The sequence below is a fragment of the Embiotoca jacksoni genome, unplaced genomic scaffold (genome assembly GCF_022577435.1).
Source record: "Embiotoca jacksoni isolate LCO1_2020_lvr unplaced genomic scaffold, fEmbJac1.0.p SCAF_3, whole genome shotgun sequence".
Lineage (NCBI taxonomy): Eukaryota > Metazoa > Chordata > Actinopteri > Embiotocidae > Embiotoca > Embiotoca jacksoni.
The window spans coordinates 3393456-3419893 of NW_027185381.1; the positions used below are offsets into that span (position 1 = coordinate 3393456).

The window sequence follows — 26438 nt, forward strand, 5'->3', positions numbered from 1 at the left end:
CGTGGATACTTAGTGCCGTGAGCGTTTAAACGCCGCGTGAAGGATGGTCCCGCTAACGACGAGGCTAACCTGCAGCACCTACATACATGTGTGGCGTTACATTCTCTTTGTGTTTGTGTGCTGCACAGATTCATGGTCCCCTCCACTTACCTGTAGAGCAGGCAGCGGTAACATTCGTCAGGGCCGCCCTTGTGTCGAAGTAAAGAAGCCTTGTTGAAGGTGAGGTGGCCCATACGCCGGGACTTAATCTGCTGTGTCAGTGCTGTGGAGGAGCTTTAATGGAGCGCTGCAGCCGGGAGTCACCGGAGGGATGTCCGGGATACACGTATACATAATGAACTGGTGTCGATGCGTCAGCTGCAAAATGTACACGCTGAGAGGCAGAAGAGGCATCTTCATCACAGATTCAGAATCAGCTAAAGTCCTGTCATAGAGGGCTGTCAGGTAGTGGTCTCAGAGGACGAGCAGCGTCTCTACTCCACCTCTCAGGAGGGTAAACCCGTCAGGGGGAGGGCGGAGACATTTCAGTGAAAGACGGAGAAAAGTCAAAGTTACTGCTGAAACCCAGTCAGAGACGAGTGTCACTGATCCAAAACGGCACCTCGAAGCCGAAGTACTAAACCCTCACGGACTTCACTGACATCACAGCACAGCTGCAGAGAGAGTGTGTGTGTGTGTGTGTGTGTGTGTGTGTGTGTGTGTGTGTGTGTGTGTGTGTATGTGTGTGTGTGTGTGTGTGTGTGTATATATGTTTGAATTTAATTACAAACGCGTAATAAATAATGCTCTCAGTGCTCTCACTGCTTCTGAGTGGATTTCTTCTCCACCATCTGTGCTTGGTTTGTTCACATTTTGTGGGGGGCGGGGCAACCTCATGACCATGTTTTATAGGCTTTGTTACCAGTTACCCTATGAACTATGGGAAAGTCCCTCAGGAAAGTCTTCAGATATGCGGATTCACAGAAGTGTGCGTAGAGGTGCCAGAAAGTCTGCGTGGACTTTAAGACTTGACATTGGGACAGCAGCCCTAAACGCTCGCAGGTTTACCGCGAATGCAACTCGAAGTTGGCGAGTCCGTGAGCGTGTGGTTTGTGATTGGGCCAGATATCTTCTGGTAACACTACAGCTACACACCATCGTTACGAATGTCTGTTATGCAATATCGTATTTTACCGTGTCATGTTCCAGTCTGGCTGTAATGTGCAGAAGACAGCGACACATCGGGTCCATCATATAAAGCAGAGACAGCCTGTGATGGTGGGTGAACACACAGAATCCACTGCAGATGGAAGTCCTCAGAAAAAGTACACATCTTATTAAAGCTGCTTCCCTGTGAGCAGTGTCTGGGTCAGCTCTGTGTGCAGAGAGAAAACTCCATTATGAAACACTTGTGGAAGAAATATTAAAAAGTGTCGACTCATTAATATTGTAAAGAGGAGGCTGTGTGGTGGAATCAAAGTGCAACCGAGAACAGTAATGATTTGTCTCTTTTCATTAGTGCTGCTGTCATACATACAGCGTAGAGACAAACAGACACACCAGACATTATTAATCATTTAACACGCTGTAACATCACACACACACACACACACACACACACACACACACACACACACACACACACACACACACACACACTACATCAGATATATAATGTGCATCGCTCTGTGCTGTGCATGTCTATGTTTCTAAAAGATAACTGTAATAAAGACTGAATATTCATGTTGTTAGAAAGACTGAGCAGACTGAAACTAATCATTCTCAGTCCCTCCAGACAATCTTGCCATCGCAATAATGAACGCAAATTCAAGCTAACTGCGTTATTTGCGGGAGCTTGCAATTTTACGAAATTTGCGCGTCTTTTTTTTTTTTCCGCAAAAAATGTCATCGGCAGAAGCTGTGCTGAAAGTCTTTAATGCATGAAGTAAGTCTTTTTAAACAAAACTCATTTTGTTAACAAAAATAGCTCATTTACAATCAGAAAGGCTCCACTCCTGTTGCTCCAGACCGTCTGTTCTGTAAAGCTACATCACTTTTATGATCATTTGTTTTGTTGTTGTAACTTTTAGCCCAGTGGTTTTCTAAGTAAATAAATAAATACAAAATTTGAACTAAAATATTTATGCGATGTGCAGCAGGATTATTATCACAGGAAGTGATAATTAGGCAGTGCTCAAAACACATCACATTTTACTTTCTAAACTTACAATTTTATTGTAATTCCTGCAAATTTATGCAAAAAAAAACTCACTTAAAACTGCAAATTATATCCCAATTTATGAGAACACCTGCAGCAAAATAGAACATTTTTGATTGCAACAATCAGAAAAAAACTCTACTGATGAATTTATGAAGCTTTGCATGTGGAGAACTTCCCTTTAAAAGACATGATTAGATGTCAGAGTCAGACTTGGAGACGGATGGACAGAGAGACGGATGGACAGACATACTGATGGATCTGTCTGTACAGTAAAGTATGTTGTTCTGACACTCAGTAAATGCACTCAAGTCATGATGCATGTAAAATACTACATCTACTGAGCACACAACTGCTGTGAGAAAATCAATAGCCGCTCCTCTTTCCACGACTTGGCAGCTTGTATCTTTTGGCATAGCAACTGTCTCCAAGGAGGAAATAGTGGCCAATCAGGGCTACAGCCGGCTCTACATGGGGGCGGCCATCTTAGTGCTGCTGAGACTTCCTGAACAGCAGGAAGTGGGCAGATGGTGTTTGTTTCTCTCTCTCTGTGTGTGTGTGTGTGTGTGTGTGTGTGTGTGTGGGGGGGGGGGGGGGGGTATGTGGACGTGTGTGGATTTGTAAATTTGTGTGTGTGTGTGTGTGTGTGCTTCTTTGTGTTGCTAGGAAACTTGGACCTTTCTCAGTCCTCCACATTCGTCTACAAACAAGGACCTGCTTCTTGAATTTAACTGAAATGATGTTAATGACGGCGAACCGGAGAAGAATCTGACCCCTGATTGAATTAATCATGACTTCATTAAAAATGTATTTAATCTTTAGATTTTGATGTTTTTTGTTGTAAAAAGAAGACATCGTGCTGTTGAGGAAATATTAAGTGAAATATGAATGAAAGTGTTCGCTGTGAGTTTAATGGCCTGACTGTTACGTCGTTGAGTGACTCGATCAGACACTGCAGGGAGCTGTGGTGTGGACTAGCTTGCTGTAGTGCCAGTGTGGTTTCATCACGTTAATATTCCTCATTACATATTCTCAGACTACCACTCTGCTTAATCGTATGCATATTACCTTTTTTTATTCATGAGTCTGCTCCAGAAAGACGTCCTCTTGTTTTCCCACCTGCTCCTCTTCTTCGTGCTGTCAGAGAAGTTTTAAAGCATCTTCCTCCCAAGAAGAATGTATTTTTAAAGCAGCTGCAATCAATATTTTATATAACCCATACCGTACTACATGCATGTGATCGTAGAAACACGCCCACGGAGAATTCGCAGCTGATACCAGACTCTTCTGGTTTTCCAGACTAAAACTTCTCCGCATGGATTCAGTGTCGCGGCTCTCACAGTGTCTCTTAGCTGCGGCAGCAAACGTCTTCAGACAGAAGCAGCAACAACAGACCGTCAGAGACGAGCCGGTGAACAGAGCAGCTTTAAGCAGCTCCAGAAGCCAGAAGATTCTCTTTAGTGAATGTTGGGGGTCCATTCATCAGGTGGACACAAACAGGACAAAGGGATGATACAAGGGTGGATCGACAAGTTCAGAGACTGCTCCTGTCACAAATGAATGACGCGCAGCACTGCGAGGTGCTCGGAGCAGGAAGAAGGTGTAACTGTAATGACTCGGTGTCACAGGTTCTATCACTTGTTGAAAATCATCACCTGAGTTACGCATACTTTTGTGAGCTCAGCTGCTTCCCAAAGCGCACATCAACATTTTTGACAAACAGGACAGAAAGAAGCAGCAGGGAGTCAAATCCGGTGAGTAGATGTGGTGAGCAGCGACATGGTGTTCAGAACCTTGTGGGTTTTCAATGTACTGGCAGCGGCGTGTTATCATGCTGGAGAACTCTGTTGCCACGGTTCCACAGTTCAGGTTGTTCTCAGCGAATGTTTTCCCTCAGAAGGTCCCAGTGGAACTCGGTGTTGACAGTCGGACCCTGGGGGACGAATTCACAGAGCACAAGCCCGCCAAAGTCAAAGAAAACCAACCTGCTGTCTCCTGACCTGACGCGCCTTCTTCGATCTTGGACAGTGAAGCTCCGCCCCTTTTGAAACACGAATGTCCCTCAAAACAACTCGCCCAGCGCATTTAGTCATGACACACGCACACACACTCACCCATAGCACAATCGGTTGGTGCGCACAACTCATGACAACTGTTGATTGACAGCTGGAACAACCAGAGACTGCAGTGTGTCACACCCACACAGACAACATGACTGACAGTTTTCATTACCATGGCAACACCTGTCATTTCAGGGTCCAGTCAGTTGTTCTGAAAATAGCACATGCTAATCAAGTGTGGCTGCATGTGTGCGTGCATGCTTGCGTGCATGTGTACATAAGTGTGTGTGTGTGTGTGCGTGCTAGCGTACGACCGTACGTGTGTGTGCGTGTGTGTGCTTGCATGTTTGCGTGCGTGTGTGTTCATGTGTGACAGTCATTACAGATAATAAGTAGAGACTGTGCTATAATTTATGGAGTAATAAGAGTAAATGAAGAGATACAAAATAAAAGGCAGCAGTCCGTTTGAATGTCACGGTGATGGTGATGATGATGATGATGATGATGATGATGATGGCAGTGGAAGCGATGATAATGGAAGTATCTGTGCTTCCATTCATATTTCAGTCCCATAAACAGGTCGGGGTCGTGATGTAAACAACATGTAACAGTTTGGAACCAATAACATTTCAATGATATTATATTAGGGTAGTAAATGTAAGTAATGAATAAGGTGGTGGTTGAAACACAATCAGCAGGCAGCACCAGCCAGTCCATTTATCAGACAACTCTGTGATAAACAACATTAAAGGCTGTTTCCATTCATAGTGACCTTTTTAAATCAAATGCATGATAAGGTCGACCGCTTCATTGGTCAGCCCGATAATTCGTTCAACTCAAATATCATGAACTAATAAATGGCTTGCCATAAAACTCTGTTAACGTTCAGAGGATGAATGAATTTGACAATCTGCTGTAGAAACACATTTAAACACATTTATTTAGACACTATTGTTCTGACGTTGGATTGAAGCAGTCGTGCGGTTTTCCGAGTGAATGAAATATAAAAAGACGTGATTATCTAAATGTTTTCAGATCTGTAACAGATATTGGATGGATTGACATGAAATGTGCTTCACACTCGTGCTGCTGTCAGGATGAACTGAAATAACTTTAGTGACCCTCTGACCTTCAGCTCTATCAGAGGTCAATATATTAATGACGTTCCCCTCAACCTCAGCTCCACCTGTGTTTACTGCTAGTTGGCAAACATTAGCATGCTAATATGCTAAGCTAAGACGGTGAACAAACGACTACCTGCCGACATCAGCATATAACATCTGTTCTCATCAGACGTTCAGTATATTTACAGAAGTGATCTGATCGAAACTGATTGCACTGCTGTGAATGGAAAACTTTCTGCTTTGTTCTTGTGAAGTCCAGAGAAGTCTAGACTGGAAGGAGGAAAGTGACAGGAAGCAGGAGGAAGGGGACAGGAAGTGGGAGGAGGGGGACAGGAAGTGGAGGGTCAGATGCAATAGGACGTGACTTTTAGGATCACTTGCTTACAGATGATACCTCTGTATTATTTGGAGTTGTCAGATTCAGAAAGAAACCCACAGTCGGGTGGATGCTGAGATGTACCGCTCTGCTCACACGTCGGCTCGGAGCCCAGTTCTCCTCCGACAGCGGTGACGGCTGCCCAGAACAACAGAAATAGAAATGTACATGAAATGTGTATATTTCTTGGCCGCTCTTCTCTCCTTTCTGTCCTGAGTGGAATACTGATGAGGGCCATGAACTCGACATGAATAATAAACACATCATCGTTACATCAGCAGCAGAAATGCGAGGAGAGCCTTAGATGGAGGATGTATGAACACAAACACACACAGGCTGCTAAAATTCAACCTTTTTCTGCTCATTTCAAGGTCTAAATTCAAATATTAAGGAAGTTCCTGCTTTTAGCTTCTTTTTTGTCAACAGCTTCTTCATCTTTTTCATCATAGGAACTTAAACCAACATTTATTTACAACTGGATTAATCTCTTCCATTGTTTTCCTTCGTTCAGATGTTTCTTTCCACCTGTATCGCAGTCACACAGTTATTACTGAAATCGTTATTACATTATTCCAGGGACATGCTTCAAAATGCTTCCAGAGTCTGTTAATCATGTCGGGCCTAAATGAGTTTCTAATGAACGCTCGTTCATTCAATTCATTATATTGTAAAACAAAGTTAAATATCACTACACGACTCGTGCTGGTTGAAAATGGGAAATGTAGGACAGTCCTCCAGCGGACGTTTGAACCGTGACGGAACTGATGGATCTGTGGCGCAGCCGGAGGTGATTGATGAGACAGGACAGATGAAAGTTGTTGCTCTGCTGCTCACATTTAGTTTATTTTTTTCTTCACTTTTCTGTTCTCTTTCCTCAGCATAGTTTTTCTTTTATAAGCCACTGACTGACAATCAAATATGTATACAGTGTGCATATATTATACACAATATGTATCTAAATCCTGACAGTGCTTGATAGCATTTTTTTTGTTTGACGTCAGTGAAAACAGCATGCAACGCATCATGATTCATGTTAGTTTTGGATGACATAAAGGAAAAACGGATTATCAATACATTATTTTCACTGAGGTGTTGGTATCCTGAAATGGTTGCATTTGTGCTGTTAAAAAATGTAAGGGAACACTATCTGTGGATTAATATGACACTGAAAATCGTCCACCACAAATGTATTATTTCCTTCTGTTGAGCAGTTTTTGTGAAACTTACAGTGACTGTACGATCCTGTTTTTCTTGATTGTGTCTCGTTGCAAAGAGAACCATTGCTGCTGTACTTTGCAGTGCAACATTTATTTCATCTTGCTGCCAGAAAGATACTAAAGATCGACATCATCAGAGTTGGAGAGAGGCTGCAGAATACGGTGTGCAGACGTACACGTGATTAATCACTTTTTAACATCAACTCAAAAAATGATACCTGTCTTTGCTCTCCCACCAGGTGAGCTGTCAGTCCACATTCCTTTGTGTCGTGAACGACTGTAGAACTACAGAAATCAATCCAAACCCCTCGGTTCAGTTCGCTGCCTGCTGAAGCTGCTGCTGTTTTAACATTTCAGGTTGAAAGATGATTTCAGTGTCACGTAGGCCATTCTCACAGGAGAGAGCACACACCGATGGACTGTAGGTCTCTTTAAGGAGCAGTGAAGATGATTTATGGGCCTTCGTCCTGAGGGGGTTACTGTCATCTTTATAATGTCTCCCAAGAAGTGGCTGAGTGGAAATGGGATGAAAATAAAAAAAAACAGAACGAACACATCGTCCTCCAACACAGATATGGGAGCTCTTAATGTTCAATGTGAGAGTGAGAGTGAGAGTGAGTGAGTGAGTGAGTGAGTGAGTGAGTGAGAGAGCGAGCGAGCGAGCATGCGTGTGAAAGAGTGAGTGATGGCCTCAGCTCTTAGTTGGTTAAAATTAAAGTTCTTTCTTTGGCCTTGCACTAATAGCCTCACTGTCACCATGGTAACAATGGTAAAGGTGGAGATAAATGGAGTGAAGGATGATGTCTGTGTTTCCCTGTTGTATCTAACAGGTCATGATCATTGGAATTTGGATCACATTTTTCTGTTTCAGTGTAAAAGTTGTTTTTATTGTTTTTATTAAACTTCAAATTTATTATTAGAATAATTGCTGATTCATTTTCAGTTATTTGAAGAGTTAATTAAACTCTGACCCAGCAGAACTTGGATACTTTTAAGGCACCAACCGACTATGATCAATAGTATATAGCATCAAAAGATGCCTTATCATGTTTTGCCAAATTCTGATCCCGACACTGTTTCCACACCAACTCGTCTTTGTTTTACAACACACAACGTTCGCTGTGTTCACAGGAGTAGATCTCATCAGTCAGTACAACAGCCTCTTCTCAGACGGTCTGCTCATCAAATCACTCAGTTTCAGTGTATGTAGCTTAAATCTCCTTATTTTTCTTTTTTCAAACGTAGTTTTTGGCCACGCACCTGTCTGAACTGCGCTGATGCAACAGAAAGCTTCTCTGTGTGCAGCTGGAAGGGCTAGTGTCTATACTGAGCATGCGAGGTGTTCATGGGACGTCTGTAAATTGTATCACCAAGCCACAGCTTCTATGTGAGGCGTTTAGGGAACATCAGTAGAATATGTCATTTAAAATAACTTGAATGTGAGGTGCTTAATCTGTTGAACTCGGTTAAACTCTCCCCCTCTAAAATGCATGAAAACTGAAGATTTGCATCATAATGAGTCATTTCCTCTTTCTAAAAATAGATTCAACAAAATTGTCATTGAGTAAAAGTACCATTATCAAAGTGAAGGTATCGGTACCGGTACCAGCCCTCCCCCCTGCACTACACAGCAAATCCATACGGCTTGGTCAAATAAGGCGATGCCTTTGTTGCACCTGTAGCCACACCCACCAGTGATGTCACTGCCCTGACACACTGTGGAGTGAACGCCGTGCTAATCAGATCTCCCATTGGTTTGAAGGCTTTAAAAGGCCTTGATTTGCGTTGCGACCAATGAACGTGGATCCACATGCCCTTCAACAGCTGAAACATGCATGTGTGTCTGAACACGCATGTTTTCAAAGCTCGTTCTTTCTCCACAGCTGCCTGTTAAATTCTGTGTGGGAATAAACGACTGTTCAGAGTCCCTTTGAAACGAGAAGTCATGAATTTTAATGCGCTTTTTTTTACTGATTCTGTCAGTCAGGTTTGTTATGAAGAGTTGTGTGTGTGTGTGTGTGTGTGTGTGTGTGTGTGTGTGTGTGTGTGTGTGTGTGTGTGTGTGTGTGTCGGAGCCCCCCCGTGGAGAGTCAGGTAGACTGAGGCAGACTAAAACCGGTGATGATGCATTTTTTTTGTTTGTCATCAGAGGATTTTGAAGTTGTCGTTTGAAGTGCTGTAGAAATGTTTGAATCGCTGAAAGCTTCAGTGACGCTGGCAGCAGAGGCCACGGGAGGAACACACCTCTGCTGCAAAATGACTCTTTATATCCATTATTTATTCACTGTTTATAGCATTTTGTAGCAGGCATATCACCAGCACACTTACAGTATAAATGCAGGTACAAATGCTAAAGATACCATTAATATCTGCTCGTATTTTAGAAGTTGCAGGTCATTTTGGATTAAAAAAAAAAGCCCAGATCCATCAATGATGACCCCTCGAAGTTCCATCTCCATGTTTTCTATTAATTAAATGTTGTGAAATAATATATTGACCTACAATGTCTGAAGCATCGATGTGAGCATTATCTGAGTTTCTGTTGTTTTTCTATGAACTCCTCCTCTGCAGCAGAGGGACTCGTCTTCTTCCTCTCCTCCTCATCAGAGACACTTTGACATAATGCAGATATAATACAACGCCCTGAACGTAACTCTAAAACGTACTCTTACTTTCACCCTCAAATAAAATCTGAACTTTTTGGGGTACAGCACTTTGTGGTGAAATCCTGCAAACACAGTGGTCTCCCAGTTACTTACAAAAATAGAAAAACACAAAGCACGGGCACTGGCAAAATACAACAAACGACAACAAAAAAAACACTATTTAAACGAGGCAACGACACAATACCGCTCATTAATCTGCTTGTTTTAACCATTGACTGTATAGAGAAGTGTTCGTTGCTTCCAGGTCTGTAAAATGAGGCTGATGCAGACGAGCTTTAAGCTGCAATACTACCGAGTGCCACTAGAGGTCGGCTCCAAAAAGCCTCTGGCTCCATAGACTCCCATTCAACTAGTCTCATAAAATTCTAATTCAATAAAAATCCTGCTCCGAACTAACAAGATGATGCTGGCCAAAATCCGAATTCGAGGCTTCATAATGTTCACAAACCAACGGGTGATGGCACTGTTGGGCACCGCTTGGTTTTAACATAAGCAGAGATTCACCTTTACATCGTTCGTCTATTTTATTATATCTCACACATAACAACCACACACACACACACACACACACACACACACACACACACAGATATGCAAACAGAGGACAGGGTATGCTAATAGCATACTGAGGGTCGAGTCCTCATCATGCAGATCAGTCAGAGGCTCTGTGATGATCTCTTATTAAGGCTGAGCTGAGCTCCATGTGATATGCAGAAAAGAACAGAGCAGAGAAGACTGGAATTATTTCTACTTGGTAGGTTAGGTTAGGTTATGTTAGGTAGTTACTTTATTAATCCCCGAGGGGAATTTTTTTCGCTACAGCAGCATACAGAAGCAATAAGATAATAATATAATAATAGAAAAGCAATAAAATAGCAGTAAATAGCAGTACAAAATATAAAATATAAAATGCACAGTATATACAGTATATACAGTACAGTATATATCTATATATATTATATACAAACAACCAAGAAACACAGTCAACAGTGTTATTGTACTGTGATGGATTTTGCCAGAGGTGAGTTATTGTACAGTCTTATTGCGGTCGGCAGGAATGATCTCCTGTATCTGGAATGATCTCCTGTATCTGGAATGATCTCCTGCATCAGGAATGATCTCCTGCATCAGGAACGATCTCCTGTATCAGGAATGATCTCCTGTATCTGGAATGATCTCCTGTAGCAGGAATGATCTCCTGCATCTGGAACGATCTCCTGCATCAGGAACGATCTCCTGTATCTGGAACGATCTCCTGTATCTGGAACGATCTCCTGTATCTGGAACGATCTCCTGTATCAGGAATGATCTCCTGTATCTGGAATGATCTCCTGTAGCAGGAATGATCTCCTGCATCTGGAACGATCTCCTGCATCAGGAACGATCTCCTGTAGCAGGAATGATCTCCTGCATCAGGAACGATCTCCTGTATCTGGAACGATCTCCTGTATCTGGAACGATCTCCTGTATCTGTCCTTCTGACAGCGGAGCTGGAGGAGTCTTTTAGAGAACGTCCTCCTCTGTCCCTGCAGCAGGTGGTGGAGAGGGTGGTCAGGATTATCCAATATGGATAATAGTTTGTTCAGCGTCCTCCTCTCCACCACCTTTTCCAGGCTGTCCAGTTTGTAACCGATGATGGAGCCGGCCTTCTTAACCAGTTTGTTAAGTCTTTTGGTGTCACCGGCTCCAATGCTGCTCCCCCAGCAGACTGCTAGATGTACAATGCACTGGCCACAACAGACTGCGTAATGCAGCGAAAAGATAACCAGAAAAGATAACCAGAAAAGATAACCAGAACGGAAACATAAATGCAGGCTAAAAGCTCGATGCAACACAGCATATCACAGGCATATCACATGTATGTGTATGTAATAAGAACAAAGGTGAGTGTGTGCAAGTGTTCATGTATGTGCTTGTAATGTTGTCTGACGAGAATGTCAGAAAACAAAGAGGAAATGTGTTCTAAAACAGGGTGCAACAAAGCCTCCGATTACAGTTATCATGTAAGGAAGAATCCAATTCATCCCATATTATCCCATATACGCATATATCGTCGCTATCTTGCTAGTTCGGAGCGGTTTGGAGCAGGAAGTGACCATATTTGGACGAGCTGGGGGAGGAGCGAGCGGTGGATCTGACTGATCTGATTGGAAACCTGTTGATACTACGTCCCGCCTACTGAAAGCCGCCAAAAACACGTCTTTTTGAGGCTTATTTTCCAATTAATGACAAGATCATTTTCATGTTGACTGCCATAAAACTGTGTCTTTAGCTAACAACATCGAAATAACAGAAACATGTATTGACTTTGAATATAATGAGAGAAGTTGAATGGGAGTCTATGGAGCCGGAGGCTTTTTGGAGCCAACCTCTAGTGGCACTCGATGGTATTGCAGCTTAAAGCTCTTCTGCGTCAGCCTCATTTTTCAGTCCTGGAAGCTTTTAACACTTTTAGAAACAATCTATGATCTAAACTAATGTTAGAAATGGGAAAAGTGTAATTGCTAAGTCACTTTACAAAACTCTGTTACTCTTGTGAAACAGAATAATACTTTAAAAATAACCTTGCAGTGCATTTCATTTCATAGCACCTGACACTTTCTCTCATTCCAAGCTGTACTTATTTATTTTTTGTATATATAGTTTGTGTGTTGTATTTATTCATTGGTATTTTTTTTTTTAAAAAGCTTTTTTTATCTATCTTATTTTATTGTACACGTAATTGTAATTCTTTCGTATTGTGTATTCCTAAATGTGTTTCTATGCTTCTGTGACAACTTTCCCCACTGTGGGATTAATACGGTCTTATCTATATATTTTATCTATCTAAAGTACAAGAAAATCATACTTAAGATGACCGGGATGACATCATTTGTGTTATCTTGAATTTAGCTTCAGACTTTAGTTTTCTAACATCATTGTTATGAATTTAGGAAAGTAGATGGACAGAGGTGGACATTAATCAGGCAAGAAGGGTCACATGAAAGACTTTAATTAGTTATAAAATCTGTCTTTGGTGAGTCCCTCATCCTTTTTTAGAGGAGATTGTAAATTGTTGTAGTGTCCCTTTAATGCAGCACACACTCACCTCCCTGACACAACACACAGCCTCTTCCACACAATCTGACTACACACTGCAGTTCACAACAACAGTCGGAGGGTAACGGGTGGGAGCTTCACTGTGCTGTGACTATTAGCATGTCATAATATGTGAGTGTGTGCATGCATCTGCCTGTGTGTATGTGTGTGTGTGTGTGTGTGTGTGTGTGTGTGTGTGTGTGTGTGTGTGTGTGTGTGTGTGTGTGAGCTGTTTTTGGACTTGAGTGTTACCACACTGACCTTCATAGCTGCAGGACTCAAACACACGCAGTTACACGCAGGCTCGCCGTGGTCATGCATACACACACTTACACACCCACATGTGCAGACACACACACACCCCTGCATAAACAAAATAAACACAGAGCCTCTGACCTTCTCGCAGTCATGACTCACTTCCCTCGCTGCTCATTGTAAATTGTAATAACACATTTGGTGTGTGTGGAGTGTTTTAAATACGGAGGCTGTCCTTTTCCTGGCTGATTGTGGTCCGGCTGACCTTTGCAGAGGACGCTCTCTGCATGCGGAGAGGACGGCGTGTGCGGAGGCGCCGGGCTCTGGGACTGTGAGATCCTACACACAGCCTGTGTGCCATTTAGTAACATGCTTTTGATCCACAGAGCCTCCCAGCGCCACGAGTGTGTACATTTATAGCAGCAGAGGGCAAAACTGGAGCCCTCCTCCTGGCGCAGGCAAGACATGACTGCCTGCTCGCCAGCCTGTCAGTAAAGACAACTGCATAGAAAAGTATTGTCACCTCTGGCCCTCTATGCAGCACCACTCATAGCTGTTATTCTTCAAGTGAACAGTTCAGGGAAGATCCCAAAAGTATAAGTTATGTGAAGGTGAACTTTTTAATTAAGCAATATCACACATGAAGGTGCGCTTTAACTCCAGTGTAATATTGCAACCATACAAGTTACCAACAAAAAAATATGTAATAAAAAAAAATGTATATTTTGTTTAAATTTTTTCTCAAAATATAAAACGTTTTGTCAGTGCGATCCCCGTTTCCATGGCAATACATGGGTTGTGACTAATAACTGGAAAACAACAGGTCAAGCCAGTAGACTCTTATGTAAAGTACGCAATGTTTACTACCCCAGGAAGTAGGCCGACCCTTAGCAATGACCCTAGCAACGGAGAGGACTTCTAGTCCATTTTATTGCTTTCTAGAGATGGTTTCTCAAACTGAATAAATACAACACATAAAACACTAAACTGCTCAGTTTCAGCCAGACTGAGCTAGGTGAGATATCTGATGAAAAAAAAAAAATCAATCCATGGACACGTGTTTTTAAGATAGTGTCACCCACTGACTGGCACAGCTGATATGATCCAAACCCTAACAGGCTAACAGTTCTCCAAAGCATGGTAAAATCCAAAAGTCATAATTCATTGAAAAAAGATAGATGTAATCATTGTTAAAATTCACAACATATCTTTATCGTACAAAATATTCTGCTTCAATGATGGTGGAGTGATATTTTCTGGTGATTTGAGCACTTTCCAAATGTGCAGTTGACCAATCGGATCTCTGGGTCAGATACTTCTTGGATAGTAAGTTGTTTTTTTGAATTTGTTCTGTGTTGTTTGTTCCAGAAATCCAATCAGCAAAACAGCTGAAACTCACACCTCTGCTGGAGTGACAGACGGCAGAGAAATGTGCTGCTTTTCTTTGGGCTGTCGGTCAGCAGGGTGCCGAGCAAAGTGAAGATTCAGTTTCAGCCACAAAACTGTTTTTAGTATATTGTGCCTGTATAAATAATAAGTGTTTACACTGATGTTAAAGATCAGTGGATGTACTTCTCCCTCTCTATCTTTACGTAGCCACTTGTTTCCGTTTCAGTCAGACACAAGTGTTTCACCTTGTTTGGAAGAGGCTCCGGTGTTTGATGGAGCTTTCAAGAAACACGAGCAGCGACAAGGAATCTGAGAGAGCGCCGATATCACCTCAGTAAATGTGGAACATTACAGTAAACTATGTGAAGAGTTGAATGCATAACGTATACGGTGGTGTGATGGAAGAGTCGGGTTGTAATGGCAGCTCTCCACACCGGTGAGAGTCGGATCGGAGCGGGTGAATGAGCCGAAAGGTGAAGCTGATCAGTCGATGTCAAGTTCGTGTGTGTTTCATCCCACATCATCATCATCCTCTCAACAGTTTGATGTGACTCTCCTGTCGGCCTCAGCAGCTGCGAACGAGCCAATATCACCATGGTTACACACTGAACAAAGATGGTGAATATTTTAAAGATCACACTTGCTCATGGGATGCTGAGTGAACGACATTTTCCACCCAGGAAGGGTCGACTGAAAGATGCCACTGAGTTGCATTATGGGAGATTTAGAATTCTGTGTTTTTGGAGGTGAACGCTGCAACATCCTCACATTAGCACGAACACTGTTAGCACTTACCTCAAAGCCCTTCTCTACCTGATTACAGAGCTGCCAGCGTGGCGTGTTGTTTCTATAATGATCTTCTTGTGTGATGGCGGCGATGCATTTTAAAAACTTATTTAAAGAGCATCTGAGGAGCAGCTGAAACGGTTTCTGTTGACCTTCAGGAGTTTAACTCCTGCTGCAGTGCTGAGGAAGTTTAATCAACTATACACCGGGTAGTCATAGAGTCACAGAGAATACAAGCACAGAAGAACATGTCAGAGGTTCGCTGCAGCTGCACACACAGTGACAGTCAGCACCATGGACAGCAGCCCTCCCCGTATCCAGCTGCTCTCTGCTGCCTCAGCACACCTCACTCTTCTGTAACCCATCACCCTAATAATAATACTAATAAACTGACTCTCAGGTCTGTCTGTAGGAATCAAGTGGCCTGTGAGGGTTTCTCGTTATTTCTCTGCTTACTGCATTTCACCCTGAAGGCTCTGAGACTTCCCTCACCGCAATAACAGCCCTCTCTAGTTATTTGTACGGCTGTGTGTGTGTGTGTTTGTGTGTGTGTTTGTGTGTGTGTGTGCGTGTGTGTGCGCGTGTGTGTGTGTGTGTGTGTGTGTGTGTGTGTGTGTGTGTGTGTGTGTGTGTGTGTGTGCGTGTGTGTGTGCGCGTGTGTGTGCGTGTGTGTGTGTGTGTGTGTGTGTGTGTGTGTGTGTGTGTGTGTGTGTCTACGTGTTCCAGCATCTGTAATGAGTGTCCACATTAAGCTGCAACAGTTTTGTCAGCGTAACAGCGAGATGACATGCAGAGCAAGCTGCGTCTCCATGTTATCATGCAAATGATGAACGGCAGAGTTAAGTGCCAGCATGCTTATTCACGACTGGATTACACTTGGAATTATGAGCACACACACACACACACACACACACACACACACACACACACACACACACACACACACACACACACACACACACACACAAACAATCTTTCCCCCTGAGGACTGAGAACGTGTTCAGATATCAACTGTGGAGAATGATTCATCTGCTTGTGTTTGGAGTCGTTTGGTCTCAGAGGTTTGAACTCATTTTCATAAATGAAGATCACATGCATGTTACGCGAGATGCCCACACATGCATTATGACTCACACACATACTTATGCATTGGTCTTTTTTCACAACACATTCACAGGAGACAATCCAAATCATACACTCAAAAGTAGGTACACACAATCAAAACACAAAAGAGAAATACAGACAACACACCGTAAAAAGGAGCACCAGATCATTGATGAGTACATGACTGCTCCCTCCTTAAAAACTCTTCCTGTTTGAGTTTTTAACAGAGTGGTGTTGTTTCAAATCACACACTCCTGTTCTGCACTGACCGGAAATATCCTCATCATGTGAACACATCAAGCTACAAAATATCTGCAGCTTCAATTAATTTACCCAGAAATCAACATGTTTTTGTGTTCTCTGTTTAACACACTCAATAAACACACTGATTCTTCTGTCCAGCAGCAGCAGTGAAAAAGAAACACTTCTGTATTCAGGAACAGCTGCAGCTTCCTCAGACAACTTAATTTGAAAATCCTTTACTCTGTTGGCTCCGCCCCCTTCCTCTACAGAGCCAATATGGCGACCGTTCAGGGTGAAAAGTGTCCAGAGTTTCACATTTTGGACCGTTTTGAGTGCTTCATCCTGGTACAGTGTGAATGCACTGATGGAACTCAGAATAGTGAGTGTTAGCACACAAGTACAACTTCTGGAACACAAGAACAACATCTGGAACACAGCACATGTGTCACTGCAGTCTGAATGAGAAGCAGAACCCCTCTGAACTGAACTGTGTGTGCAGAGTGGAGCTGCCGTCTGCTCCCTCGGGTCATCACACCGTTTGATTCTGAACGACTGATAATAGTCTGACGTCTGTTCAAACATCGGACCTGAAAAGATGATCAGCGAGAGGATTGATAAGTCTCACCGTGTTCGGTCTTGAAGTCGCGTTGCTGCGGCCTCTCGCTGAGTCGCTGATCACACTCGCATCGCATGGAACCGTCGTCCTTTAGTTTGAATCACACTGTTTAGACGATGAAGCTAAACTCAAGTCTCACTTCATCTTCATCATGTGAGTCTGGATGTGAGCGGTGTTTGTGTTCCCGGTCGGCAGTCGGTGATGTGTGTCCACGTCACGCTGCACATACGAGCACGGTTCCATGTTCATGTCAGCGGAGGGGTGATGTTCCAGCTGCAGTCTGTTTTAAAGATGATGTTTCTTCTTCTGCTACCAGGACAGCTGCTCATTTGGTCTCTTAGTGCACTGGTTAGCTCATGGCTAATGTCCTTTTTGGTTTATTTTGGTCCCTTAAGGGCAAAAGATGGTGAATATCAGTCAAATATTTGTTGTCTTCATAGAAAAATATCTCCTCTGCTGCTGAATGCTCCTCTTTCTTCACCAGCTCACGAGTTGCTGCATCTGTCTGATGCTTCTGTTGGAAACCAGTCTGATCAGAGCATTTTGGGATTTTTTTTTTCCTACATTTTTCTGGCAAATATAGATCAATAATTTGACCTTTTAGGGCCACAAATAGATATTTAAATGAAACTGAACTGGGAAATGTCTCGTCTATGTAGAACGGCTTTTAACTCAGACATCTGAAATATGAGCTGGAGCCTCAACTGCAAACTATTTGTTTGATCACTTCCCAGGGTCAAAGTTCAGGAGCCACCAGTTTAATCTTTAAAATCTGTTGTCACATTTAAATCTGTAACTACAATTTATAGTAGCTGTTATACTTGTTTAGGTACTGCACCATATTAAGGTACATATACTCAGTATTTACTGTCCACTACTGCTTGTAATATGAAGATATGAAATTAATATGAGTATAATATGAAACTGGGTCACAGACGTACTTCAGGTCTGACTGTGTTTCAGTCAGATGCAATCAAAGGAATTATTTTGGAGCCCTGCATCGTTCCCCCGACACAGAGAGGACATTCATCCTGTTGTCCCCATGATGTACTAACACTGAGAGACAATTTGTCACTCTGTGAGTATGTGTGTATGTGCTTGTGTATGTGTGTGTGTGTGTGTGTCTGTGTGTGTGTGTGTGTGTGTGTGTGTGTGTGTGTGTGTGTGTGTGTGTGTGTGTGTGTGTGTGTGTGTGTGTATTATCGGCTCATCTCCTGTTGTCCATGTTTGAAGGTGACTCTGGAAAGACGCCATGCATCTCTCTTGTTCTCCCGTGAGTCTCTTTCTCATTCGCGCCATCAGCTTCACCTTTTCCTCCTCCTCCTCCTCCTCCTCCTCCTCCTCCTCCTCCTCCTCTTGTTCTTGCTCTTGTTCTCCTCCCTCTGTTTTTGTCTTCCACTCATTGTTTTCTATTTCCGTCCCTCTCTGTCTTCTCTCTCTGACCTCTGAGCTGAGAAGGACGGCAATCACTATCAACTGCTCTAATTGTGTGACACCAAACAAAAGCTCTGATGAAAAGGAGAAAATATACTGCAGGGCTGTGTGTGTGTGTGTGTGTGTGTGTGTGTGTGTGTGTGTGTGTGTGTGTGTGTGTGTGTGTGTGTGTGTGTGCTTGTGTGTTCTTTATTTGAATAGATTTATTAGTTGTGTTTTGTTGATTTTCTTGAGGGGGAAACATTTACTGCGACTTCTTTTCTTGTCAGTTTGCAGACAAGAGACTATTGATGTTCAGAAATGAAGACAAATATATAAAAGGTTAAAGTGTGTTGTGGTTGCTAACTTCCACTTTGGTTGTTTTTTAAACCTTAAGACAAAAAATAATTAACACATTTTCTCAAGACACCAAACTTATGAATTCTATTATCTAGTGGTAATAAATCACAATCATTAGATAACGGGCTGATGAAAGTTATTGACGAGGCATTGCATGAAGCATAACCATACGAAGTTTAACAGGACTTAATACAATAAAACAAAACTCATTTTACCGTATTCCTATATTGTATTGTTATCTTCTAGAAAAGCACATTTAACGATACAAAAAAAAAGTGTTCAAAAATGAAACTACATATTTATGTAGTTTCATTTTTATTTTGTTTTCAATATTTCCATAAACAGCTGCCTGTCAGTGCAGAGAAATGCTGCAAACTATTTTTGGATGAATCCATATTTGGTGCTGGAGGGAGTTTATGTGGCAGCAGCATGTTGTATGAGTCAAACAGTGTGTGTGTGTTCATGCTAATGAAGGTACACGTGAGCAGCAGTGGATCACTGACAACTACAGAAGTCTGTGGTTCGGAGGAAGAAGATACGTCAGGCTGTGATACACAGTGTTCCTCAGGAAGACACTTTCAGTGCTGGTTTGATCAAAGGAAAGATGATGATTGACCACAGTTGTAGAGTAAAATGTGCATGGGTAAACAAATCATCCAATACTGTGTCAACACTTCTTAAAAGTGATGATTGATCAGTTTATGTCTGTGAAGTGGAGGACCTGCGGTCTGTGTGACGTCATCAAACCACCAGGTCATACTGTAAAATCTCACTGCTGTAACCAATGGCTGTTTATAAAAGTGTTCGTAGCTTCCGGGTCTGAAAAATGAGGCCGATGAGGAAGTGCCTTAAGCTGCAATACCACCTGGTGCCACTAGAGGTCGGCTCCAAAAAGACTCTGGCTCCAAAGACTCCCATTCAACTAGTCTCATGAAATGTTAAATCAATAAAGTTTCTCCACCAGTTATCTCGGTGTTGTAAGCTAAAGTTGTTCCTTTTCATTCGTTTTTTGGAGGTTCATCGAAGGTTACACAAACACACACACACACACGCACACACACACACACACACACACACACACACACACACACCACACACACACACACACACACACACACACACACACACACACACACACCATCTCAACACAAGAGGCTTTAATCTTTTTCTTCCTGAAGTGCTTCAGATTCCAGTGGTCATCTCTCCTCTCCACACCAGCACCTCTCCATGGTTTGCTTTACGTTGCCATGGAGATGGACACCCGCCTTTTTGTTGGGTGTTAATGCGATCACCTCGGTTACAAAGGAAAGGATTTCTTACTGTGTAAAGTGTGTGTGTGTGTGTGTGTGTGTGTGTGTGTGTGTGTGTGTGTTTCTTGTCTTGCTGATGTTGACATTTACATCACGTTGTGTTGTTGATGTCACCAAGCTGTTTAAAAAAATGTCATTATGTGTATGGAGACAGTCTGTAGGTGGAGACAGTCTGCAGGTGGAGACCGTCTGCAGGTGGAGACAGTCTGCAGGTGGAGTTCTCCATTACACAGTAAACAGTTATGAGATGATGTAAAGTCACTTGTGGACATCTAAACCTCGCTCAGCTCACAGAGCTTCATGCAGAGCAGCTTTTCCACCTGCAGCTCCTTGCTGCCACGTCCAGGTGAAGCTGCTCGTCTCTCTGACCTCTCTTTCTTATCTTGTCCCTCAGAAACCTGTCCAAGAACCCCATGCTGACCACGCTGTCCTGGCAGATCTTCGACCAGCTGCAGCTCTTCGAACTGTAAGTCGTCCTCCTCTTCCTCTCACAGCACAGTCGCACTCTAACCGTCCTGGGTGGAGCTACGAGAACGTGGTCCGGTCTGTAGTGACCAGAGGCGGCTGCTTCACCCTCTGGCACAAACTCTGGTTCTTTTCAGGTTCTTTCACACAAAACTCTTCAACCAGACGATGCTTGAAAGGCGACGTGTGTTAATGTGCAGACCTGGCTGAGAGAGAGCGAGGAGAGAAGTGCTGCAGGAGGTGGCATCTAGCTGTGTTCACCTGTATGTGGTTATGTTTGTCAGTGAGTTGTTAGTAGCATGAATCAGGGAGGAGCTGACGTCACCTGGAAGCATGCGGGATATTTATCATAGTCAGGATCGGATGTTTGGATCTGAGTCACTATGAAATGCGTTTAATACCTGATGTTGATTTAGTTTTGTTTTGCGGCTGCTACTTTTCATTCGAGCTGTTTCGTTGCAGCTTATTGTCTCATCTTTGTTGATGAGTTTAGTTTATGAATGTGTTTCTTCTTCCAGGAAACAGATTAATTTTTCACATTAATGTCAGGCAGATGAATGTTTTTCTTATTAACAGCAGTACAACAGATAAACTGATGTCTGAACAGGAGCTGTGACTGACTGGTGGAGGAACATGTGTGTCTGTGTGTCTGTGTGTGTGTGTGTGTGTGTGTGTGTGTGTGTGTGTGTGTGTGTGTGTGTGTGTGTGTGTGTGTGTGTGTATGTGTGTGTCTGTCTGTGTGTGTGTGTGTGTGTGTGTGTGTGTGTGTGTGTGTGTGTGTGTGTGTGAGAGAGACTCCACTGATGCTGCAGGTCACTGAACAAGACTAAAACAGAAGTTAGTTCATCTGGCAGGATGTCTGTCCTCATCATTGTTGTTTAGTTTGAATTTGTGGACTAAAACTGTGAATCATTTTATCCTTTTTATTCAGTTTTTATTGTGCTTTTGTCATTAAGAAATAGGTCAACAGGTAGCGTCGGTATTCATGTTGTCAGCTGTGGTTGATGAAGTGAACCGTGTTAAAGACAGCAGGCAGAATCTGTTGAGACATGAAGGTGTTGTGGAGCTGCTGGTCCGGATCATCTAAAAGCATTTTATCACATCCAAGCAGTCAGTTTCAAGGCATCACCTGGAAATAATTACTGCAAACCTAAAAAAATAAACCCGTGACATTTTATATATATTTATATAGTTCCCCGTAAAACTCATCACACTGGATGAATCAGAATAGCTGACTGTGTGTGAGGACCGTTCGTGTATTCTGCTGCTTCTCTTCACCGGTACCTGCTGGTCCCTCTGCTTTTTTTAACAGTGAGTTTTCAGGAACGCAGTTTTAAATGAGACTGTGGATGATGTGACAGGAGCCCACAGCCTGTGAATCAACGTGTAGGTCTGATACGAGTGCTCCATCCTGTTCTGTCAGCGGGAGCCTGTGAGCGCGCTCCCTCGCTGCTCGAGCTGAGGTATTTAAAGCACGGCCGCTGGGATGCTAATTGTGTGATATTTCAAGCTGTGAGCTGGTTCAGGCTACCGGAGCTGTTTGCAACAGTGTGTTGTGTGGGAGAGAAATACACACACACACGCACACAAAAACACAAACACACAAACACACACTCCTACTGACACAGGCAGTTGTGTAAATGTGTTTAGTTGTGGAGCTGCTGGAGTTAATTCAACAATCAATCAGCGTGATTAAAGAACCATTCCACACATTAGGAGGTTTTTAAAGCTGAATGTCATACAATACACAATATTATATTTAACAATATGCCCATGAATGCCTTCACTCTCTACCTCTTTTTCCTTTTCATGTCTCTTGTTTTTAATTCAGCTGCCAAACTCAATTTGGTGAAACCATTTTAAATGTCATAAATAATTAAACACAGCTCTCCGTCAGAAAGGTCTGAACCAAACAAGTGAAGCAAATGTCATGAAAAATACACCCTGCAGAAATATGAAAAGTTTGGAGTCCTTTGAACACATATGAGTCGGCAGCCACTTTCTGTAAATTTCAGACGTGCAAGTTTGAGGACAGCAGAAAAAGCGTGTCTTTGTGAGCAGCCTCGGTTGTTGTTTCACAGATTTGGACACAGCGGCTCTTCACTGAAGCTGCTGCAGAAGTACACAATCTCACCAGCAGCACCCCTGCAGGGGGTCAAACAATTCAGCGGCGAACGCACGGTGCCTTCACCGCACACATGCTCCTCAGATGGTAAAATCATGTTGATACATGGTGTGTGTGTGTGTGTGTGTGTGTGTGTGTGTGTGTGTGTGTGTGTGTGTGTGTGTGTGTGTGTGTGTGTGTGTGGAGGTGTATTTTTGTCGATCAGAAGCAGGACAGCTCCTCAGAGAAGAATGCGTGCGATCCTCTGTGCGAGATGGACACGGTTGTTGTAACAGACACACACTGACCTGGTTGTAATGACACTAAACTCATCCAGAGGACAGTTTGTGTGATCAGGCGGCACCTTCAGTACAACTGACAGCTGCTCAGTCGGCGTTTTCAGGCTTCTAATGGATCCATTTATTTGCACTGAAAACTGATTGTGAACATCATCAGTCCAAACTGCACTTCAGGAAGACAGTTTGGTGCGAAGAGGACAGAAGAGACATCCTTTCCCTGCATGATGCACCGAACACAGTCCGTCACATTTAGTCGGCTTCATATCCCACCTGAGCGTGGTAGAAGTGTTTTATCTTCCTTCCTGATTTGGTCATGTTTCCTTGATTTCTGTGCTTCTGTCGTGGTTAAACGTTGATAAACGGCTTCTTTTTTAAGTCCGTTGTGTGTTTATTGTTGTTGTTTCCTACTTTGTGCTGCTGACTACAGACAAATTTAATCAGCCTGCCGTGTTTTAGTGATTAAAACATTAATCCTCCTCTTTATTGTGTAACTATTTCACATACCAAAGCCGGAAGCAGGAGGAGAACGCATTTCTTTTCCAAATTGAAAATCGCCAGGGTAGACGGTGATTCAGAGATGTGTTACGTGATTGGGTGTTTTACTTTGAAAATCGACTGGAATTTTATTTCCTTTTCTCCGACTGACTTCCTGCTCGACCGACCCGCTGTGTTCAGCTCGCCGCGGCCTCTGTCAGAAATAGACTCACGCCTAGCAGAGGCAGAGCAGCGTGGCGACCCGCTTCTGGGACGCTGGTCGAGACGGACCAGCGCAGCCTGTGGGATGTGAAGCATCGACTTTAATGACGGCGGTTCACTCCGTCAGCCGTGTAGCAGATGGAACTGCTGGTAAATAGCCATCGGTGTAAGGCCGCAGATATTCCTGCTTTTGAGCTATGCGTTTGCGTTGACAAACGTCGCTTACATACTTTCCTCTGTACTCTGCGTGTTACTGAAGGACTCCACTAGAGGGCGCACCAGAGGAACAAGGATATAATTAGATAGGTAGGTAGTTACTTTATTAATCCCCGAGGGGACATTTTTTTGCTACAGCAGCATACAGGAAGCAATAAGATAATAATAGAATAATAAAAAGCAATAAAATAGCAGTAAAAAAATATTAAATATAAAATGCACAGTATATACAGTACAGTATATATCTATATATATTATATACAAACAATCAAGAAACACAGACAACAGTGTTATTGTAGTGTGATGGATTTTGCCAGAGGTGAGTTATTGTACATTCTAATTGCGGTCGGCAGAAATGATCTCCTGTATCAGGAATGATCTCCTGTATCTGGAATGATCTCCTGTATCTGGAATGATCTCCTGTATCTGGAATGATCTCCTGTATCAGGAATGATCTCCTGTATCTGGAATGATCTCCTGTATCAGGAATGATCTCCTGTATCTGGAATGATCTCCTGTATCTGGAATGATCTCCTGTATCTGGAATGATCTCCTGTATCAGGAATGATCTCCTGTATCTGGAATGATCTCCTGTATCTGGAATGATCTCCTGTATCTGGAATGATCTCCTGTATCAGGAATGATCTCCTGTATCTGGAATGATCTCCTGTATCTGGAATGATCTCCTGTATCTGGAATGATCTCCTGTATCAGGAATGATCTCCTGTATCTGGAATGATCTCCTGTATCTGGAATGATCTCCTGTATCAGGAATGATCTCCTGTATCTGGAATGATCTCCTGTATCTGGAATTATCTCCTGTATCTGGAATGATCTCCTGTATCTGTCCTTGTGACAGCGGAGCTGGAGGAGTCTTTTGGAGAAAGTGCTCCACTTTCCCTGCAGCAGGTTTACCTGATGTCAACAATAAACACGGCCATGATCGATGGGGTCGCCGTGCACGGACGTAACGGTTTCAGACTTGTTTCCATATAGTGTTGCGGGTCTCTGGCCCTGTCACACCTCCATACTGCCCCTACAGATCAGATGTATGTTGAATCCGTTGACTGTAAGTGGACAGATTTCTGGCTCTGAACTACTTAATACATGTTAACCATTCACAGTGTGGCACAGAAAACAGCTCTAGCAGGAAGACAAGCAAGAAGACAAAGAGAGACAAAGAGAAAAGAGGTCTTCAACCAGCAAACAGTAACATTGGTTTGTGCATGTGTCCCATTACATTATGAGAGGATGGAGAGTGGATGAGTGGTTGCTGTGGCAACAGGCGTAAAAACAGCATTGTGATTCTCTTATTGCTCCAATACACTTTGATCTACCGTTAACGAAGACGTAAAATTATTTCCAGAACATTAAGGAAAATGCAGCAAAATGGAAAATTACATTTTGAAAGATGAAATACAAACATACAAGAAGTGTAAGATATATTATTTTTACTACAAAGATAAACCTTTGGAACAATTTAATGTTAAAAAATGGGAATTTTGGAAAACAACCACCACCTTCAAGAAAACAATGACAAAAAGGACACGGACACGAGAAAGTTTCACAGAAACGCAGCGGTTTGTGGGAAAGGGACAGTGTGGGATGGCTGGACGGGACAGTGAGACAGAAAGTGTCCTCATGACTGATGTTGAGTCCCACAAACACTTTGGGATGGTTTCAGGTTACAAACCTCAAATGTGGGAATACTGACTCACCAATAAGCTGCTATCACTCCTTCCAGTCTCAGGATGTGAACTTTGACACTTGTTCAGGACTACAGTGAACGCACACACACACATGCACACACACACACACACACACACACACACACACACACACACACACACACACACACACACACGCACACACACACGCACACACACACACACGCACACGCACACACGCACACACACACACACGCGCGCACACACACACACACACACACACACACACACACACACACACACACACACACACACACACACACACACACACATTGCCGCATGTCGTTAGTCTTCCACCCATTAAAGTCTGTCACAGCCACAATCACAAGAACCAACAAACAGCCACAGCCACAGTGACAGCTCCGCCACCCCACGGCTCCAGCGCTAATCACAGCAGCAGACTGTCTCAGTCAGACGCAGCAGCCGTCCCTTCCAGCCTAACAACACACAGGAAGAAGATGCTAACAAGCGCTGCTCGTCATCTGCTTTTTCTGACTGCAGTGACACAGTTTGTGGCCGAGAGCCAGAGCTGAGGGGCCGCCCACTCCTGCTGCGGTCACAACCAGTGACAGACTGATGTTGCATCATAATGCAACAGGAGAAATTTCCCACCGTTTTCTAAACCTTTCCAATCAAAACTGGTCAAACTTCTCTGAACCGTGTGGTTGTTCACCAAAGCACTGCTGTCACTGTCACACTCACTTCTACAAGTTCTTGTTGATTGAGCAGCTCAACAC

The 26438-nt window shown here is 43.1% G+C and overlaps 1 protein-coding gene across 1 annotated transcript in view; it reads left to right on the forward strand.

Annotated features, from left to right (window-relative positions):
* Positions 1 to 26438, forward strand: part of LOC138205768 (NT-3 growth factor receptor-like) — a 158471-nt gene that overhangs the window by 37774 nt on the left and 94259 nt on the right. Inside the window, exon 4 of the mRNA XM_069161988.1 lies at positions 20589 to 20660. Within this exon, the coding sequence (XP_069018089.1) occupies positions 20589 to 20660 (72 nt within the window). The remainder of the gene's footprint in view (positions 1 to 20588; positions 20661 to 26438) is intronic.